General features: G+C 40.9%; 1 protein-coding gene across 9 annotated transcripts in view; it reads left to right on the top strand.

The window, feature by feature from the left end:
- Positions 1–1,443: 1,443 nt before the first annotated feature.
- Positions 1,444–22,837, top strand: part of ldb2a (LIM domain binding 2a) — a 76,002-nt gene continuing 54,608 nt past the window's right edge. For 5 of the 9 annotated variants that reach the window (XM_086023653.1, XM_086023647.1, XM_086023649.1 and 2 more), the window contains exons 1-2: positions 1,445–1,794; positions 21,891–21,993. In XM_086023653.1, the coding sequence (XP_085879779.1) occupies positions 1,663–1,794; positions 21,891–21,993 (235 nt within the window). In that variant the 5' untranslated portion in view covers positions 1,445–1,662. Of the gene's footprint in view, positions 1,795–21,890; positions 21,994–22,837 lie in introns of all 9 variants that reach the window. The other 4 variants (XM_086023654.1, XM_086023650.1, XM_086023651.1 and 1 more) reach the window with 2 other exon arrangements.

Below are 22,837 nucleotides of genomic sequence, written 5' to 3'. Positions count from 1 at the left end.
GAGTCCCAAATTTCATGGTGTTATTTGAAACCAATTTCGAGGGCTGAATTTTCAAATGTCCAATTTGTGACATTTTTGACAGTTTGGTGTTTTATTGCGAATCATCAAACTTTGCTGTCATGCCCCACCCACACGAAATGGCGAAAAAGCAAAATTCTGTCGATTTAGGTTGGCTAGTCTGTATAGTGGATGTTTCCTTAATTTCGTAGCAATCGAACGAAATCTGCCGGGAAGCCAAGCTTTGAATAACACCTGCAAATGACGAAAATGAATATAAAATATTCACTTTGAACCATAATGTCAGATTTCATGTGTCATGTTGGGCATGGCTTGTTGAGGCTTTTTTTTGTGGGTCTACTCATGATAGGGATGCCTACCAAAATTCAGGTTTAAGTTAAACTGGCTTCGGGGGCTGAATTTTCAAGAAATTACAGGAGACGTTATTGACCCAGTTTGCACCAAATGCTTGGACCCTAACTCACGAAGGTCCCGTCAAGGTAAGTGTATGTCGGAAGCAACTACATTACCACAGTTTTGAGAAAGGTCCCCAAAGTCATGCTTGTAAAAGAGTGCATGCCATGACCAGAATAATGGAGTTTATTCTTTTTTTCAACCTTTAAAGTCAGACAAAGACTGACAGGATTCTTTTTTTTTTCTTTTCATGTTCCAGTCTTGTTGGCCTTTTATCAAAAATAAATTGACAACATAACATAGTAAGATTAATTGATTTTAATGGCTCTCTAGTATTATTTCCCCCAGCAAATGTATTTTGAAGTTTCAGTAGGTTTATATAATATTGTATGTACTTCTATGGGTGGGGGGAGGGGGGTGGGTACAATGCTTGCCTGTGACTGCAGGGAACATGTTTATTTTTTTTGTCATACTAGAGTAAAGTGTAATTGCACATCCACTACACTAGGTGGCAGTGGCGCTGTCATTGTATGGGCAGGGAGTATATACAATGTTAAAAAAGTTATTCAGCAGATTTATGCATATTTTTGTTGTTAATAAGGATGCAATGTCATGCATAAGAGGTGTACTTATAAAAAAATATTTTCAATTGATACTATCTCTATTTGGCGGAGAGCTGGGTGTGTGTGCAATATTTTCTTCTTCCTAGCAGGAACAGAAACAGAAACTAATTGAGAAGCACGGCGCTATAATCATTGCAATACATTTGTTGGCAGATGCGTCCCCCATCTGCAGTTGAGTAAAGAAACGACTGGTCATGAACTAAGTTTTCGCCCCTTCCCCCACCCAAAAAAGCCGCACGTGAACTTTGCAGGAGTGCAAAAGTCAAGAGGAAATCTTCTGCGATTTTGGAGGGGGGGGGGGCTAGGGGGGCTTTGCAGGAAACGACCCACCCCCCAACCACCACCACCCCACACCCCACCTCCTCCGCACACTCCTCCACATCTGCCCCCTCCCCCCTCGCTCTCTTCCTCCTCCTCCTCCTCTTCCTCGCGCAAGCAGCCCGTCCAAGTTGCAGAGTGCCGCTCAGCCTCGACCGCGCGGCTGCCGCTTGACGCCGGGGGTCCTTGCAGAGGAGCGCCCGCCCGCCCGCCAGCCTCCATGTGCGTGTCCGCTGCGTGCTGAGATCGCGCCAGTCCCCCCCTCCTTACCCCCTACCCCCTTCCACCAAACCGAAGCACCGAACCGACCATGTCCAACCCCAACCACGACCCCTTCTACTCGTCCCCCTTCGGACCCTTCTACCGGAGACACTCGCCCTACATGGTGCAGCCCGAGTACCGGATCTATGAAATGAACAAGCGGCTCCAGACGCGCACCGAGGTGAGTGAGCCTGCGTGTCCGGCCAGCGAGCTGCATGCCGCGGCTCGGTGTTGCAGGGGGACCGGTGTACTGTGGAAGTCCGGGGATGGAGGAGTCAAAGTGCGATGTTTAAGTGTGACGCGGGGTTGCTTCGTGCTGCGTTCACGTACCCAATTAGTTGACTTCATGAGTTGGCTTCACCTGGGTTTGTCAATTGCGTAGATGTAATAATGCGCAGCGCTACTCTTTGCCTCATTTGTGAAGTTTTCTGAAAGAATTCAGCTGTGGAATTTTGTTGTAGTTTCATATTTTAAGGGGGAAATCCCGACTTTATAGTTTAATGGGGTTGGGAGAGTGATGCGCTCACGTAACCAATTAGATTAATCGTGCACCTGAATTAGGTGAAGAACACTTTAATTTAAGGTTTCTTCCGCATGGGCTCTGCATGTCATCTAAATGACCTGTAGTACTACTTTTAACATTTTTTAAGTTGTTTATAAGAATTCAGCTAAAGTTTTTAAAAACTATAAATACCTGTACGTGTTTTCCACAGAAAACATTCTGTCTTTTTATATTTTAAGGCAGAAATCCTGGTTTATAGTTTTATACATGGGAATCTGCCACTCAATTAGATTCAAGAAGTACCTGAAGTAGTTGGAAAAACATTTACATTGATTTTTGCTTATTATTTTTTTGTTTTGTTTTGGGCTAGTTAAGTTTTCTTTAGCAAAAACAGCTTTTTTTTAAAGTGTGTAAATGATTCTAAGTTAGTAGTTAACTTTGGAGATCGTGCTGCATTTTCAGATTTAATGGCAGCAATCTGGAGTTTAATGGGAGAGAAATGATGCGTTCATATGCCCAATTAGATTCTAGATGCATTTGAAATAGGTCAAAAGACATTTTCATGAATATTTGTTTTGAATGGACTTACTCTATTCTGCATATGTATGCTGTAAAACTATTTTTTCACAATGAGACTACTAAAAGAGTTCCCGTAAGCTTTTTAAAACCTGCAAAGACTTACTGTGTTTTCAAAGTGAAAGGCGGCAATCTGCAGGTAATAGTTTGATGGGGGAGAAATGATGCATTCAAGTACCATAATTTGGTATGTGTGGATACTCACTCCAGATCTGCTCATTTTACTTCAACTTTTTTAACTGTCTAAGATATTTTCTCTTCTATTTTAAGACAGAAATCCTCAATTTATAGTTCCTTTGGGGTAAATTATGCCATCATGAGTTAGAAGTTGCACTCGGCTGAGGTGAAAAGTCACTTTTTTTTTCCTATTGAAATTTGCTTGTACTCTGACATCACTAATCTTGATGTATAGTATGCAGTTTCCTCATTTATGAAGCTTTCATAAATGAAGTCTCCTTCTTTTCAAGTGTGTTAAATAACTTTTTTTTTCGCTGTATTATATGATTTTAGGGCAGAAATTCTGAGTTTATAGTGTTTCAATTTACATGCAAGCTTAACTGTATGCCATTTCCCCATTTTATTAAGTTATAAGAATTTGTGTTTTTCAACTGCGTAAATGATTACATTCAACTAGTACTGTGTAATTTACTCCGTAAATCATGCTGTAATTTCACATTTTAAGGCAGAAATGCCCTTGTAGTTTTATGGGGAAGAGAGGAAAAATGGGATCCTGATAGGAATCCTGAGTTTTAATACTGAAGCTACAGTTGAATGTAACATTGTAACTGTACGATGCGTTCAAGTGCCGAGTCAGTTTCATATAAGATGATTCTTGTTACGTTTCAATAATTTGGGGTATAGGCTGTACACCAAGCATCACCTTTAAAATTCTCAGTTTGACCTGAAATTGATACTATACTTAAATACAGCAAAATAAAACCCTGTGCTTAAAGATTCCATTAAAATATATAGCACATAAAAGTAAACATTTTACCAAAATGAATGATTTAACACCAACATTTCAAAGTAATTATATGAAAATGTACTAAAAGTTAAATATCACCAAACTGCACGTAACAAATATACTCTTCTGTATATATATATTTTTTTAATGAAGCCATCGTAATGTTATGTACAGTTTGAACATTTAATTAAGTGATTCTTTTGTGTACCACTAGAGGGAGCCCACGTTCCATTAGTGGTATGTGTACCCCACTTTGACAATCACTGTTTCAAAGTGTAGTTGTCTGCAGGAACGCGGAGTTTTCATAAAGTAATGACCACAATTTATTAGAGGGCGCATGATGCGGTCAGGTACCAAATTAGTCGTCTTGCATCTTAATTAAGATGAAATCACTTCGACTGGAATCAAGAATAAAATAATATTTTGCACATATTTTTAGCACAATGTGCAATTAAAAGGCATGCAGTGTTTTCATTTGCATGTATTTACATACAAAACTGCATGTTTAATGTATTTTGCCCCCCTTTGTAACCGAATGCAAGCCCCAACCCTATGCAGTACAACTCTTTTCACGCACCCTTCAACTAATTACTAATCACTGATGGTGCTTTTACTTTATGAATACACTTCGGTCACTATTTGTCAACTGTTGCTGATCCAATCAGGAATGAAAGTGTATAAATGTGCAGATAAAGTTTGTATGTGGTCGATAGCCAATGAAAAGCGTTTGACTTGTATATGGCGTCATCATTAATTATTTTCAATAATATCATTGTAGTCAGTCTATTTGTGTGTAGTACTTTTGCTGTTTTGGTAAAGTCAATTTTAAAGCCAGGCAACAGCAGCTTGCAGATGGCGACTTTTTTTTTCCCCCCCTTAAGAGGAACTTAAAGCCGAGCGAGGCGGCGCGTTGTAGCTGCGTGATGCATTATTCATATATATCGCCGAGCGCTCTGTCCGAGCCCCCGCCAACCCCCCACCACCCATACACCCCTCCCCACTAGACCCCCGCATCAACCTTGCACATGCATACGCCATAAGTGTGTGGACAATCTAATGAGATGTATGTAAGATTCTGCCATTACAAAGATAATAATGCAGACTTTTTAATTTTGATTGACACCTGTCAGAAAGGCCTCAATGGTGGCATAGAAAGAATTACCTCCCTCAAATAAACACCTCTAAAGTAAAATGACCTCAGTTCATCGACACTATCCAGGGTTTTTCCTGGCTCAAATTAAGGTGCTACACGTGTGTATGCAATGCCCCCTGCTGGCTCAAATGAACACTTTCTGTGACACATTTATGCATTTTATTGCTTTCACATCTTTTTAAAAAAATAAAAATAAATAAATTCGGGAACCCTGTTGGATATTGGATTAGAACAGTGCAGCAACGCATGTAGACACATAATAAGGCAATAGTCTTAGGCATATATTCTTTATCCTCTGTGAAAAATGACTATTTATGCAATTACAGAGTCACTTACAGTAGTTGTGAAAGTCCTCTTTATGTGTGCAGCCCCCCATTAGCCACACACCAGACAGCTCTGCAATGAGTTAATTATGATAAATAAACCGTTTTGAGTCCTTCCATTCTATTTAAATATGCTATTATCGTATTTTTTTTAAGAGGCTGAGCGGCTGGAACAGATTGTCATTTTCATTCATTTTAATGGGGAAATATGATTGGAAGTCACATGATACCGGACATTTTTTTAACTTGTATCACAAGGCACCACTGCGCAACAGAAATGCATGTATGCCAGGGGCGGAGCCATGGATGGGCCTGGGTGTGCACAGGCCCACCCAGATTGACAGACTGCCCATGCAGTGAGATTCATGATTTTTATTATTATTTGTAATTATTATTAAATTATCTTTTAATTTGTGTTTTGTTGTGTTTTTTATTTTTATTGGATATTTAGAATGGCATAATTGTGGTTGTCTTAGGAAGGTCTGAACTTCATATTCAGTTTGTTATTTTATTTGAACATATGAGAGAAATATTCAGGCCCGCCCAGATTTTTCCAGGCCCACCCGTGAGCCGCGTTCTGGCTCCGCCTCGGATGTATGCGCAGAGCACAGCTAATCAAGTTGGACTTGGCTAAATGTGGTGGTGGTAAATGTTATTTGAAGCCTGGCTTGAGGCATTTCATTGACACGTTTCGCAGCCAGAGGCAGAACATTTAAGCCTCCTTGCAGAGCTCTTCCTAAAAAGTACAAATATTTTGTTCAAACAACCATTAGTTTGTCTTTATTCATTTATTTTTGGGGTAACTTTGACACTCAATTGTTTTTGTGTGATTCCGTCCTCAAGCGACGGTGATTTTAATGTCACTTTTCTATCGTCAGGTTGATCGTTTTCTGACAATTCAGCCGTGCTGGGTAAGACTCACAAAATCGTTTGACATATTTGCAGCAGGAAAGAAAATATGCCCAAATTTTCATAAAAACAAAAGAAAACTGTGTGCTTCTCCTGACTCATCACATCACATCACATGACAGTATCAGTCATATTCATAGCAGCAAGTTGTCCAACATATGTCTCTGTTTATTGAATAGGATTTCCTCAAATAGTGACCCTCCATCGAATAGTTGGCTTGTCCCAATTGCTGTCTGTTATCGACTTGAGACCAATAAACGCCTCCCTCAAATAAAACTTCTCTTGTAAGTGTAATTGAACAGCTGAGAGCTAGCGTCTGCTAACTTTATTTTTGCTATTTTGTAGGTTAAAGTTTTATGACTGTCACTAAACTTTTTTAGTGCAATACTGGTCTAAGTCCAAACATCCGTCCAATCCATCCAGTTTTGTTTAAGGTGAAAACTTTGTTTTAATCTGCTGTCTGTAGCCAGGTTGGCATTGCAAATGAAAATCTGTTTTTTCAGTAAATCCATTAAAAATAAATAACAGTCACTTACACTCACATCACATTCCTAATATACAGTAACTAATTGGCTCAATTAATTCACTTAATTGATACTATCGATGGGCGGCACCGTGGTCCACTGGTTAGCACGTCCGCTTCACAGTGCAGAGGTCGTGGGTTCGATCCCGGCTCCGGCCCCCCTGTGTGGAGTTTGCATGTTCTCCCCATGCCTGCGTGGGTTTTCTCCAGGTACTACTGTTTCCTCCCACATTCCAAAAACATGCTTGGTAGGTTGATTGGACTCTCTAAATTGCCCCTAGGTGTGATTGTGAATACGGAGGGTTGTCTCTGTGTGCCCTGCGATTGGTTGGCATCCAATTCAGGGTGTCCCCCGCCTACTGCCCGAAGACAGCTGGGATAGGCTCCAGCACGCCTTGTGAGGATAAGCGGTATCGATAATGGATGGATGGATGCATACTATCGGTCACAGTGACATAAGCTATCACCTGAGTCCATTTGAACTCTTTTGCTTGTTAAAACAATGGCTTACTAAAACTCTGTAAAACTCTAATAATCTTTCCTTTGTAATATTTGAATTTAGATTTTTTTTTTCATTTTTTAATTTGAATCAAATTCTATATATTTTTAAATAACTATAATAGTAAAATAATACTTATTCCTTTATTCTCTTTATTGTATTTCATTTATTTTCATCCATCCATCCATTATCTATACCGCTTCTCCTCACAAGGGTCGCGGGGCGTGCTGGAGCCTATCCCAGCTGTCTTCAGGCAGTAGGCGGGGGACACCCCGAATTGGTTGCCAGCCAATCGCAGGGCACACAGAGACAAACAAACATCCGCACTCACAATCACACCTAGGGGCAATTTAGACAGTCCAAACTACTTACCGTGCATGTTTTTGGAATGTGGGAAGAAACCAGAGTACCCGGAGAAAACCCACGCAGGCACGGTGAGAACACACAGTGAGGCCGGGGCCGGGATCGAACCCACAACCTCTGAACTGTGAGGCGGACGTGCTAACCAGTCGACCACCGTGCCGCCCTCATTTATTTTCATTTCATTGTAAATGTGTTTATCAAATAAAACACTAAATGTATTAATTTATTTTTGTGATTGTCTGAGGGAAGTCACATAATCCTACTGCTTTATTATAGCGAGTCATGTGGCGTAACTCGAGTTGAGTTTTTTTGCATTCTAAAAACATTCATTCCTTCATTCAAACCGCTTAAACAGTTTGGTCAAAAAAATAACTCAAATTGGGTCAAAAAGGGACCAACCCATTTTTTGGTGTTATTGATTTAACCCCAAAAGTTGTGTTAAATGAATAACCTGCAAATCAGCCCTCTTTTCTTTTTTTGTGGAAATCAACCCAATTGTAGGAGGTTGTTTCATGGGTTATTAATTTGAGCCCATTTTTACAGGTTAAATGAATAACCCAAAAAGTTGGGTCAGCTCTTTTTTTTTTCACCCAATTTGTGTTATTTTTGACCCAACTGAAGACCTTTCCTTTCCAGCAGACTACTGAAGCAAAACAAGTCACTTATTAACTATTCCGTCGTCTTTGGAGTGTCTCTAACCAGGGAAGGTGACCGACTTCAGCGCAACGCCACCTTGTATGAAAGTCGACTCAAGTCACACCAAACCCTACCCCCGCACCCCCGTGCCCCCCCTCCCCTGATAGAAACCCTCCCATTTGTCTTATTCATGAGCGAGCGTTTGAACGCATTCGGCAGCCGCTCATGCTCAAGGACTTGACATTTGGAGGAGACTCGCTTTTGCTCCCAAGAGGACGCCGTCGTCTCAGCGAGTATCGCTGCCATCACCACCGCGTGTTGTTCATTCCACGTTTTGCCTAAATGCCTTCATCCACGCCTCCCAAACGAGCATTCGGAACTCTCATATTATTGACAAAGCTTGTACACCAAGAGTCAGCCTTCATTCTGACCTTGTGGAGATGAGTTATTTCAGTCTTAGCTTTTCAGTCTTAAAACTTTGCCGCCATGCTCTGCCTGAACTCTATTACAACATCTAAAAGGTTTGGCAGTTTAGGTTCAGCCATCTATCCAGTGTGCGTTGTGGAAATTGGACAAACTCAGCAGGAAAGAGGAAAATTCATCCTTGATTTTGAAATCCTTGAATTGACCCAATAATAGCCGCTTCTAACTAAAATGGCAGACTTCGTGTGTCTTTCGAGTATGGCTTCTTGAGACTTTTTTGTGGGTTTACTCATGATAGACATGACTACCAAATTTCATATTCCTAAGTGAAATTGGCTTCAGTGACTGAGTTCTTCAAAATTGTGGTGTTACTTTCTTGAGTTTCAAAACAATCCTAAAATGGTGGCTTCAAACCAAAATGGCAGACTTCCTGTGTCTTTTCGGCCACTACTTCGTGAGACTTTTTTTGTGGGTCTACTCATGATAGACATGACAAATTCTATGTTATAAGGTGAAACTGGCTTATGGCGGTGAATTTTGCATACGTTCTCAAACAAACAAGAGGACAAAACTTCCTTCTTTGTGGTTCCAGAGTGGGACACATTCAGTCGTCTTGAGTGGCGATTGGAAAAGCTCACATGGAAAATAAAATGGAGCAAAAAGCCAAAGTGTCGCGCCGATGTCGGGATTGACCCTCCAACCCCGACGACTTAAGCGCTTGTGGCCCTGTGATGACTGCGGCCGTGTTTCCATCGCCGCCTTATTACCACCTCAGTCCGTACTTATTACCTGCCGGCCGTACTGCCGCACGCTGCCGCTATCCCATTACCTTCGTTTTAGACCGCTGCGACCCCTCCGCGACCCGCGACAATCTTAAACGGAGCTTTGATGTGGCTTTGATGTGATGCTGCGACGCTGTTGTTTCTCTCTCTGCGGTGATTTACGGGGTGAATTTGACACTTAAGCGTATGCAAATGAGGCTGCGGATTAGCATTCAGAGGAGGAGCTTGCTGCGACCTCCGCCGCGCTAAGGCCATTAGCATAGAGGGCATTAATATGCAGGCCAGGCACAATAAAGCTGTAAGTAATGCAGGAAGACAAAAGCCTTGGGGGTTTTGTTGTTGTGGTTTTTTTCAGGAGGGGGCGCTGTTATGACACTTAAATCTGCCTGGAATACAATAGAATAAGCCGTTATTAGGGGGGCAACTCTTCATGAATTATAACGACTATGTATCCGGATGTGAATGGCAAGCATGAATATCGAATGCTTTATATAGTGATGTGAATGTGAACAGCAGCAAGAATACTCCGTAGTATTACATGTAGCAAAAATATATATCGCTGGCGTCGGGCAAAAACATTGTACTTCCAAACTCACTTTTTAGGAGACCCAAAAATGGCAAGTTTGTTAATCCATTAGCGTTGGATCGTGAGCGAGCAAGCCACTTTAGACAGTCTTGATTGGTCAATAATGTGTAAAAATAGGAAATGCCACATTTACAGTACTGGCAAGTAGGGCTGAACGATTAATTGCATTTTCAATGTAATCGCAATTTGAGATTTTGTAATCACAAATGCTGCAGAAATGATCATTACTTTATTGACAGCGGAGGGGGATTCACCAAACGCTAAGCTAACACTGCCGCCCTCGTTTTCACTCGTGCTAGCTTTTAGCTTTATAACATGCAACATAACAACATCCTTTTCACCTCACATGGTTAAAACTTCCCGCGTGTGGGGAAAAAAAACTCATTGTGTACATGTGTTGTCTATTTTGTTTGATTTGACTGCCGTCATATTTCACAGCGCGTGTGTGAGGAAGTGTCTGTCATGGCGTCGGTTTGTGCCGCCTTTGACTACGACTTACTTCTTTCTTCAAAGTTCGAGCACACACACGGAGACGATAGTGTGTGGCTCAATTTCAAACAGAGCCATACCATATCAAACCTTCCATCTAGCCATATTTTATTGGAATTCCTTATTTATATATATATATATATATATATATATATATATATATATATATATATATATATATATATATATATATATATATATATATATATATATATACTTGACTGTTTGACTGTACTGTATATGCGAGTACATACAGATGTGTTAGTGTGATCAAAAGCAGCCAGTGGTGGTACTAATGCTAACACACTCGCTCTGACCGGGCACTGTCTGCCCCGACTTTATTGGATCTTTCCCGTTCTGCGCTCATATTGCCATCCTGATTATTCGGCATTCAAACGAGCCACCTGACTCATCATCCGCCACTTCCGCAGAGTGTTCATTACGACCAAATCCCCTGTTCCTGTCATGGCTAGAAGTGGATGTGGCCCCCCACCCCCTTTGCCCTCCCACACGCGTCACATTGACACCAATAGGGCTTACAATGTGGGGTCAAGTTGAACGGGAAGGATTAAGGTGGACTGTCGGGAGAGCAAAAAATGTCCCCCGTGAGATCATCTGCATCAAGTGGGAAATAAACGCCTCCCTCAAAATGACACCTCCCTATTCCCATCAGAAAAAAGCAGACAGTAACTCTAATTACCTCAGGTCATTGTCCCGGACATTAAATAGTTAAGTGCAGAGTCTATTTGGAGTCTTTCACTCACGAAAACAGTAATTTGGTGCATATATTCAAATCTAATATTTAAATCTAAAACAGCAGCAAAAGCAATGAAATAATAGCTGACAAGACAACTTTACATTCATATATATATATATATATATATATATATATATATATATATATATAATTATTTTTAACATGATCCTGATTAGGATACCCTTGATAAAATATCCATAAAAACAATTACATTTTTAATGTTTTTAAACACTTAAGTATTCCTTGACTGTTTCCCAGCTTGGCAAAATAATTGCAGAAGACACTGAATGCATCTTTTTCTGCTTTTATAAACGGGACTTCAAAAACGTGGGAGAGTATAGTTTTTTCCCAGCGAGGTACTTTTTTTGTATCGGTGGACAGTGCACCATTACTCTCAGATAGTGTCAGTCAAAAAGTGACCATGTGAGAGGATGTTACGGGAGTAGGATACAAAGAAAAAGTCCTAAAAAGCAGCAGGATGCTCGCACAATAGGCGCACCTTTTTCCGTTCCTGCCCTGACACCGTCTTCTGGTGTTACTCCGATAACACGTCAGACTTCTGGCTAAGCCCTAGTCAAAAAATAAATGTATCTATGTATTTTATGGGTTTTGCCCCAGAGTTCACTCACACCCCCCATTCCCTCCTCCATATGAAGAGGTTGAATTAAAAAAAAAAAAAAATGCATAGCCCAAGACGCCAGTTTCACTGACTGACACGAAACTGAGCACACGTCAGTCATAAGAAGATGCGTGAAAAAGTTAGAGGGATCGACACTAAAAACAAAACAGGAAGTTGGCCTTTTTGGGGCAAATTCAACGGGCTCATACTTTCACAAAACCCAAAGGAAATTTCTCCAAATGAGCCCTGATCAGAAGCAGACAATTACATAGATGGAAAAAAATGGGCATCCGGGTGTGCTTAGTCCAACTGTTTTTTTCCCTAGTTTCCAGTCTTATCGTTTATTGCTTACATTATGGGCGTCGCGGACTGGTCCATCACACAGGCAGAATGCCCAGCTCTGTATATATTTATGTGTGTGTATATATACATGTATAAATGTGCATATGTATATATATGTGTATAAATGTGTATATGTATGTATATATGTGTATATGTATATGTGTATAAGTATATACATATGTATATGTATATGTGTCTAAGTATATACATATGTATATGTGTATAAGTATATACATATATATGTATATACTTATACACATATACATATGTATATGTGTATAAGTATATACATATATATATATATGCATATGTGTGTATATTTATACGTATATACATATGTATGTATATGTATATGTGCGTATATATATATATATATATGTATATGTATATATATGTATATATATATGTATATGTGTATATATATATGTGTGTGTGTATATGGGAGAAGTGGAGAAAGGTAGCTGGAAGCTGCTGTGTGGTGGGATGATTTACATTCCCAACATGCTAGGCAGAACTAACTTTTCTAAGCTGATTAGCAGGGAAAAAGTGGATTGTATTCATCCTTTTCTGCCCACGCATAAAGCCGGTTGCTGGAGATTTACTTGAAGCCTGCTACCCGACCCAACCCCCCATCCCACCACTCCCCCAAATTTGTATGTTGTCATGTAAAATATTCAACCAGATGATATTTCATCATTAAAAAAGAAAAGTAGCTTCAGAGTCAGTAGCCGTCTTGCGCTTTCTGCATGTTTCATCATTTTGCTGATATTCTCTGTGGAGATGAACTCAGTTGAACTCTTCCGCATAAAAACATGGGGCCGAATATGGCTGCTGACGACTCTTTATTTTTCTCCTGCGCGTCTATTTATTTTGGAGCTCACACTACACTTAATGAGCGTGAAATCCCAAAAACTTGTTTTTTTTACATCCAATTTCTCCTAATGACAGAAACAAATATTAGCCATGGTGATGTAAAACGTTTCCTTCCAAAGTTGAATGTTAGTTTGCAACGTAGATGTTCATATTAATTTTGTGGTCATGTCAAACTTCCACAGTTGTTTGTTGTCAGGCAGAGGTAGTTGGGTTACACCATTTGTGGTTGTGTCAAACTTGCACGTTTGCTAGTTGCTTGGCAGAATTAATTTATGGTTATGACAAAATTTTGAGCATTCGCTCATTGCTAGGTAGATGTTTTGTGAAACTCTTAGTGGTCTTGTGGTCATGTCAAACTTTTGCTCCTTGCTAGGCAGAATTCATTGGGCAAAATCACTTGTGGCAAACTAGCATTGGTGGCTTGTTGCTAGTCGGATGTTGTTGAGTGAAATCATAAGTAGGATTGCCAACTATCCCGTGTTAGCCGGGATGTCCCGTATTTTGGGCTAATTTGGTTTGTCCCATACCGGTCCTTTAATGTCCCGTATATCAACTCTTGCAAATACAGAAAACTGCAATCTACCGATCCTGTAATATAAGATGCTTTTAGTAAAGCTTTGGATGGCGATCGATTGTCAATAATGACGGACACAGACGGGTTGGCAGCTCAATGTCTTTTACTTGTATACTTGCTCGAACATACATTGCTGGTTCTTAAACAGTGATAGCACATTACAGCGCTCCTATTGGAGACTCTCGGTACTACACATGACAGATCCTAATTCAGATAAAGCGTCAATCTCAGAACAAGCGGCAATCACTCCACCTGCCATGTAAGGACTTCTCTCTGGCTGCGCAAAATGACAGAAGACTGCTTGAATCAGTCAGAAGCAGCCAGAAATATCCAGAGAAAAAATAAATTTGGTGAGTCAGACTCCTCTTTTACATTTCAGATTTCTTACACACGTTTTTTGATGAAAAGAGCCAAATTGTGGCATATGACATATCGTTGCTGTCCTGTGAAAAACACTGTCCATTCTTTTCCCATTTTTTCTTATTTTTACGTGAATGTGGTTTCAGCATGAACGTGAAAATTAGAAAAAAAAATCAAAAATTCATACGTCATACTCACACCGCTCTGGCACCGTGCACATGTCCTTTATTTAGGAGTGAGAAAGTTGGCAACCCTAATCATAAGCAACCATGTCAAACTTTTGTGCATTCACTTGTTGCTAGGCAGAATTCGCTGGGCAAAATCACTCGAGCTCATGGCAAGCTAGCTTGGTGGCTTGTGTGATTGCTGGAAGCTGTTTGAGAGAACTCATCCGCGTCCATTTAAAACTTTTTCACATTCACTTGTTGCTAGGCATAATTCACCGGGCAAAAGCACTTATGCCCATGGTAAAATAACATGGTGGCTTGTTGCTAGGTGGAAATTGGTGTCTGAAATCATTAGCGGCCATGTCAAACTTCTGTGAATTTGTTTGCTGTGAGGCAGAATTCCCAGGCAAAATCACTCTTGTTCATGATAAACTAGTGTAGTGGCTGTTGCTTGGCATAACCATCCATCCATCCATTATCCTAACCGCTTATCCTCACAAGGGTCGCGGGCGTGCTGGAGCCTATTCCAGCTGTCTTTGGGCAGTAGGCGGGGGACACCCTGAATTGGTTGCCAGCCAATCGCAGGGCACACAGAGACAAACAAACATCCGCACTCACAATCACACCTAGGGGCAATTTAGACAGTCCAATCAACTTACCATGCATGTTTTTGGAATGTGGGAGGAAACCGGAGTACCCGGAGAAAACCCACGCAAGCACGGGGAGAACAAGCAAACTCCACACAGGGAGGCCGGAGCCGGGATCGAACCCACGACCTCTGAACTGTGAGGCGGACGTGCTAACCAGTGGCTCACCATGCCGCGCTTGGCATAACCCTTTGGGCAAAATAATTTGGAGTCGTGTCAAACCTTTTGGTGTTTGCTTGTTGCTAGGCAGAATCCATTTTACAAAAGTGAGCATTTCAAACTTTTGTGCGTCCACATGTTGCTCGGTAGACTTTGTTGGGCAAAGTCATCAGTAGTCATGTCAAATTTTGTGCGTTTCCTTGTTGCTAAGCAGAATTCATTGGGCTAAATTATTTGTGATCAGGTGAAAACTCCGTGAGGTTGCTTGTTGCTGGGCGGAATTCGTTTGCCAACTATTGGGGTCTTGTCAGTATTTTGGGGTGATTATTTGGTGCCAGACAAATTTCATTGGGCAAAATAATTTGTGGTGATGATAAAAAAAAAAAAAAGAACATCTTTGCATAGTTGCTTGTTACTAGGCAGAATTTGTTGGGTCCACTACATCACGTAACAAATAAAGGATGGAGATATTCACATTACTACAGACGTGAGAGTGTCTTCAGTGTTCAACATGGTTGCTCAACAACATGTTGTGTGCGCTCATGTTTATGTTCCGACTTTCTGGTGAAAGTCCGCCTGTTCAAGGGCAAACTGTTTTTTTTTCCTGCATTAATTTACCTTAATTTGCATAATGCATGGCTGCTGTGCATTGGCCAAATGCAAGTTTTAGGGCCAAGAGGGTTAAAACCTGCGGAACAACTGGACATGATTAAAGCACTGTGCGATGAAAACGTAGCAGTTTTAAGACCACCAAATGAAGGCACAATGGTTCTTAAACACTGATTGTGGCTTGGAATATTCTAATTTCATCTTGAACGTGTTCATGTTCTTTTCTAATCTAGGGTGTGATTTACTAAAGGTTTGTGTATGTAGAAATTGCCGCTAACGTGATTGTGTATGCTAACAGATGTGGAAGCTAACCCCCTAATCAGAAGACACCCGGATTATGCCAAATTCGCTAATCAGCTGTGTGTTACATTTAGCACATTGTGGAGATTTTGAAATGTGCACTCTGATTCACAGAGCTGGGCGTTATACGTCATCCGCAGAGTGGGTACCCTTCCATCATCCGTTATTCGCCTTTTTTCAGGGAGGGGGGGAATAGTACCCGTCTATAGGCCAGTCCGCCTTTGATTTCAAACGGGCTTCCGTCAGCGATTCCAACTGCAAACTTCACTAGCACCACCAGACGAAAGACGGATTAAACACATGGGCTTCCGACTATGCTTAGTCCGTCGATTTGAACATTTTTCCCGTCATTCGTCAGCAAAACGGGCGTCCGTCATTGACGGATAGAGGGACCGGTCCATCACATAGACGGAATGCCTAGCTCTGGTGATTCATCATTCCCGAGACAAATTACGCTATCTGATTTTCCATCTTAAAATAGCGTGACTAAAAGCCAGGTGCAAACTAGCACGCATGGCGAGGCCTGCATAACATAGGCAGAATGAGAGGTGGCAGCTTGAACTTAATCGCTCAAGCAAACATTTTTGAAATGCCAGAAACAAATATTATCGCAACATATTGCCTATCCAGCAATGCAATTTTCGAGCATCTGAATGATCTCAGAGCGGCAGTCACAAGAAGGAGTCATGCCATATCAACAATAACAAAAATCCTTTCCACTGCATTTCTGTGCATCTGGGTCATTTCAGTGCACTGTGATGATTGACGCTGGCCTTTCTCAGCGGTTTTGCACGTGTGCTGTCCTAAATTATGACGTCATTATCTCCATATATGGTTATTTACCATTGTTGTTTTTCAACCTCGAACAGCAATGTTCACCGATGAGTTTCCTCAGACTTCTGATTGGCCATCTATATTTTTTTAAAGCCCAACACATTTTTCAGACTCCACAGTTTAATGGTTTACCTGTGTATGCTTTGTCTATCTTGAAGACCATCAAATAAAGGCTCGCTTGCTAAACAAGCTTTCTACATGTCTGTTGCTCAGTCATTCTGTGCTCCCACATGTACAGTATAACCTGAGGCTCTCTTGAGTCTCAGTCAAACTTGCTTCTCATCTGTCGCTATGCTGGGGCTGCGTTCTATTCGGGAGCTGAGCAGGTTTTCAGAAAATGTTTTTTTTTCTCAGAGATCATGGCCCCTAAAAACACCCACGCTACGCTACACCCTTGGAAGAGGCTGGAAGCAATAGCAGGGGGAAAAAATATTCACGCAAACTGGTGCACTGATAAAATGCTTGTGTGTGTGTGTGGGTGTGTGTGTGTGTGTGTGTGTGTGTGTATATATATATATATATATATATATATATATATATATATATATATATATATATATATATATATATATATATATATATATATATATATATATATATATATATATATATATATATATATTAGGGGTGTAACACATGGGTGTATTGATACATTTCGGTATGGCATGTTCAGTTCGGTCCACTTGCGTTCGGTTCGGTCCACTTAGCGCGAGTTTACGCACAGGCGCTATTGACTGTTGCATGCGCGAGAGGAGGTCGGCGGCCAGAAGCCGTGATAAATCGTAAATGCATGGATAAATGGCATTATAATGGCATATGCAAACAAGCCAGAGCTCGAAGGTCCCCCTTACACTGCGGTCTTCTGTTTGGGAACATTCTAGCTTTCCTGTTAATATCGCCGATGGGGAAAGGTCCGTTTATAAGTCCCAAAGTTGTGTGCCGACATTGCTACATGAGATCGGCGGCTATGCCGTAGCTAGCACGTCTAACATAATAGCACTTAAAATGACATCATCCGACTTGGAATGTTTCTTAGACGAGGAAGCAAGAAGTATTTTTAGCCAAAAACAAAGTACAACAGCTCTGTTCTTCATTCTCCGCTGCTTCTCTCGCTAGCCGTACGACGCATTCATGAACCTCGGAAACATCACAACTCAGCAAAACACAAATCCGACCGCAACATAGAAAAATATGATTTTTACATATTTGAATGACCATCAATCTGAATATGTAAAATGGTCGGTGATATTTGATCACTCTGATTGGTTGTTAGCTAGCAAATCAGGGTATAATAATAAAATGGCATTATCTAATAGATTAAGCAGACTTGATCCTGCATGTATTGTGAGTCTGTTGAGCAGGTTTCTCCATATGTGTGCACTTTATTTCATGAAACCATGACTGTGGATGGTATGATAAACACTGACATCTCAGTTACAGAGGGGATTACGAGCACGCGGATGTGTGCACTTATATCCACCTCTCAGTGAAATGTTGTGTCACTCTGGCCACCCCACTGAAAAAATTTGGGCTACGCCCCTGCTGCGCGGGTGACGCTTAGTCAAGAAAACACTCAATAAAGTTGTGCATGAGATGCTTTGAGTGCGGCTCGATTCCAGGAAATGAGGTGGGTGAGTCACGCGGGCAGGTGGATGAGTTTGTTACTGACCCTTTCCAGATGTATGAAAACTGAGCGGATGACATACTCTGTTGGGGTGCATTCTGTTTGGAATTCGATGCCATGTTCGTCTGCGACCGAGCGGGTTCACCATTTCCAGTTGGCTGGGGGGGGTCGGGCGGGTGCCTGATTTGTAGCATATGACAACAAACACGGTCACGGCATGCGGCTCGTCAGAGAGGCTGAAGGCGTGAATGAAGGGAGGATGTTGTCTGTCAGCCGGCTGCAGGGAGGCGAGTGGCGCGGCGCACCTCAACACATTAAGGCCGCGGGGAGCTTGGACGACGCTAGACGCTAAATATATCATTTGCAAGTGGCCGTGTTGGTTTGATGACGGCGGCCGACCTTAGGGTGGTGCTGTAGTTGTAGATCAGGATTTCTATGCCCACAAAATGTTCCAAAACGCACCTGTTTCTATCATTTATTTATTATAATTTATACATAGTGCATATGTATTAATTCAATTTAGAAATTCCCAAAGAACCTGTGCGATACTCATGTTGTTTAATTAGCATCATATGCCACACCTGTGAGATAGATGGTTCATTTCGGCAAAGGAGAAGTGCTCACTAACACAGAAATAGGCACATTTGTAAGCAATCGTTGGCAAAAGTGGGCCTTTTGTGTACGTTGGAAAAGGTTTCGCTGATGAACAAATGGGAAAATTTGTGTTCAACAAATATACGTCCGTAGAGCTGTCTAGCCTGTCACTACACATAACTGACAGCTATTGGAACAAAGATTTGTATTTGTATTTGCAGTAAAAAAAATATTTCAGACCAATGGAAAGTATTTGTCTTGACAGTTGGTAAAGCAGAATATGGCTCACTACCAAGGTTGTGAATTTCACTTAGCAACATGAAATTTGGCAGGCATCTATTATGAAGAGACCACCCAAAAAAATCTCAAGAAGCCATGCCCGAAAACTCACAGAAAGTCATTTTGGTTTCACGTGTCCATTTTAGGGTCCTCTTGGCTGTTTTGAAGACGCTTCTAAAGAGTTATTTTAAGTGGAAAGAGCAATATGGTGACATTTCTCTCCTGCCATAAAGCACAAAAATCTAACCTAGCTCAACAGCAGCTTTATTTGGCAACTCTAAAAAAAAAATCAAGAGGCTATTTTTGAAAAGGAATTTGTCTTTTTGCTATGATGCCGACCGTTTAGGCTCAATTTGTCCATTTGGAGATGTCCTTTTAAAGCGGGTTTGTCAGATTGCTAGCAAATTTGAACCATGTAGACAGATGGACCGTGCTAAACTTCGAAAGGTTTTAATTTTCCTCACTGTGTGTAGGCGGAGCATGTCGATCAAGTTTGACTTTGCGGGAAAACAGGAAACTCACACGATCGGCCCAAAGCTGGACCAAATGTTTGGTTTTAGAATTTCACGGTGGGCCATTCCATTGATTTTGTGGGCCACGGGCCATAGAATGCCCAAATCTAATTTAATATGTGAACATTAACGTTCTCTATGCACGATGGACGAGCTTGTCGCACACATCTGGATGACGGTCTGGCTAATTGTCAACATGTGGGAAGTGCTCGGCGCGCTTAAAGAAAGGTGGTGATATGTCATAACTTGTCAGAGCACATTAGCATCAATGCTAAGTCCTAACCGAGGGGGGGAGCGGGGAGAGAGTCTGTAAATCCCATCTGGACTGCTGGGAATGAATGTAGCAACACTGAAGAGCTGCCAGTCTCCGACGTAATCCCATTATCATTAAAGCTCACGTTAGCGTGTGGAGTGTTATTTATGACAAGCATGCAGGATGGAGAACCAATAGTTAAGCGTGTGTGTGTGTGCTTTTTTTAAAGGCAGCACAGGGCGTCCTCCCCTGGTGTGAAGCTTGTAGAATTCAAAGCGGCTGGACTTCGCTACGACTTGTAAGCGCCTCAGGTCAAGTCCACCATGAAGAACAGTCAAAGCCCCGAAGAAAACTGTGTCTACTTTACACCAGCGTGTAGTACACAAAGACAATTTAGTATTCAATACACAGGTCCTAACATAAGTGATTGATGGTTCAGTCTTCCATGGAGCTAAGGCACGCGTGTACGTAAACATCCAAACCAGGTCATCCAACCACCAGTGAACCTTACATACAATTTTTGGCAAACTTCAAAGAAATTTAAAGTTGTTTACAAGCCTAACGAAACATCAAAGAGCATATTGAGTCTTTCAGGAACCTTACGTCCGTGATTTGGTCAACATCTAAGACAATTTAGTCTCCAATGAACCTGACATGCGTGAGTTTGTGAACTTCAAAGATGCTTCAGCCTTCCACGAGCCTTGTATGTGCTTTCGAATACCCAAAAGGCGATTTCATTTTTCGTTCACCTCACGTTAATGTTTTTGTGAAACATCAGAGACGATGTAGTGTCTTCCATAAAACGAATGAAACATCAGTTAGGTTGGCTAGTCGATGAATCTAACACGTTTTTAAACAAATCAGAAACAATTCAGTCTTCCATGAACTTCACATATTAGTTTTGTAAACATCAAAGACAGTCAAGTCTTCAGTGACCCCAACATAGTGTGGACATTTTTGTAAACAAATACAATTCACTGAATTCAGTATGCAATTAACTAATGTACGTGTAGAGGTGCAACGATTAATCGACAACTAATCAATTATCAAAATAATCAGTAATTACTTTTGATATTCAAGTAATCGTTCAGATCCCTTTTTTAATTTTAAATTGTCTAAATCCTCGGAATTTCAGCTTCTCAACAGTAAATTTTCTGTGATTTCTATAGCGCTCCATGAAAGCAGACTGATTATATTATCTTTGTTTTTACTTTGAAAACAATGACCAACATTTTTGCCTGTTTTCTGAAATGTTATGGACCAAGCCAGTTACGGAATCATAAACAATTTATGTTTGTGCAATTTCTACAATGTCAATTTGAAAAAAATGCTCTGTTTTGAATAAAGGGAGGGGAATTATTATTTTTTTAAATCAGAGCGGTTTGGATAATGGATGCATGGATGAAAAATCAGCACAATAATTGTCAGATTAATCAATTATTAAAGTAATTGTTAGTTGCAGACCCATGTACTGTACATGTTGCGTTAACATAAAACACAACTTGGCGTTTCAATTACCCAAACATACTGCACATTTCAAAGACAATTTGAGTCTTGTCTAAACTTAACTTGCATAACATAGCGTTTTTGTTAAAATCAACGACTGTGTAGTCTACCGCGAGCCTAACAGAAATGACATTTCACTATTCGATTAATATAACATACATGTTTTAGATAATTGAGTGTTCAGTTAACATAACATGTATGCTTTCATAAACATCAAAGACAAGAGTCTTCTAACGTACTGCGCGTTTTGTTACCATCTTAGTCTTCACTGAACCTTACTAGATTTTGTACTCATCAAAGATACTTTTAGTCTTTACTGAACCCCACATACGTACTTTCATAAACATCAAAGACTGTTTTAAAGCCTCCAATTAGCCTTTGAGAATGCCTTTGTAAAAATCAACAACAGTTTAGTCTTCAATGAACCAAATGTGTTTTGTATCCATTTTGCCGATTGTCTTCAAGACGCACTTTTATTCAACATCAATTCCACACAATGTATAGGTTCTTAACACATTTTCCCAATTGTCTTTTGTACAGGAAAGTGACAGTTTGTGGTGGGACGCCTTCGCCACAGAGTTCTTTGAGGAGGACGCCACGCTCACGCTGTCCTTCTGCCTGGAGGATGGACCAAAGAGATACAGTAAGAGCAATGCTTAGAATTCTCAATTGCGAAGCAAAACAGCAGCACTGATTCCACTTTTACTTTAAACTCCAACAGGTGGTCGCTCCACAATGTTGTGGGCGCCCATGTTTATGTTCCTGGGGGATACAAAACCTATTTGTTCCATTCAATTCGTCTCACTTCTCTGTGTTCCTCCATTATAGTGTTTTTTATTTTGTTTCTAACTTCACTTTCACAGTAAACTCGATCTACTCAGTCGCCCACAATGTGAACTAATACAAGTTCATCATTGATTAAAAGATGAGCCTACATGTTAGTGTAGTGCGAAGTTTTGATTATTATTCGATATTGTGTCCCTCTTGGTCTCGTCTGCATGCCGCAGACATATTGACGCAGATAAGGACAAGGCGCTTGCGTGATTCTGCTCCGTCACGGAGGAGACGAGGCAATGGTTCGCTTTTGCTTTTCAGATGTAAGAAAAAAAAAAAAAATCCATAAGAAACATCCCCCAATGGCGTCGAGGCGAAAACCTCCTTCGGCCGAGAAACGCTTGGCTCATCGGCAGCCAAAGCGGAGATGACTCACTTTCGCTCACTAGTTTCTGATTATGTATCCACCTGTGCAGAAAACAGCGTGATCCGTAGCAGTAGCAGGATTTTACTAAACAAAGGAACAGAGATAGCTCTACATTTTACTTCTTTTTTTAGACTGTTTTGTGATTATGGCTATCAAAAATACATTTTACTCCTTTTCTTACATGTCAACATGCTAACATTAGCTTACCACCTTTTGAACACTTTTCCTTTCATGTCAACAAGCGAGTGAGCCGATCACTTTGCGTACAGACAAAATGACTCTCTCG

Source organism: Filicampus tigris, chromosome 2 (genome assembly GCF_054856515.1).
Source record: "Filicampus tigris isolate MCC_2025a chromosome 2, RoL_Ftig_1.0, whole genome shotgun sequence".
Lineage (NCBI taxonomy): Eukaryota > Metazoa > Chordata > Actinopteri > Syngnathiformes > Syngnathidae > Filicampus > Filicampus tigris.
The sequence above is the reverse complement of the archived record's forward strand: the minus strand, read 5'-3'. Positions and strand labels throughout refer to the sequence as shown.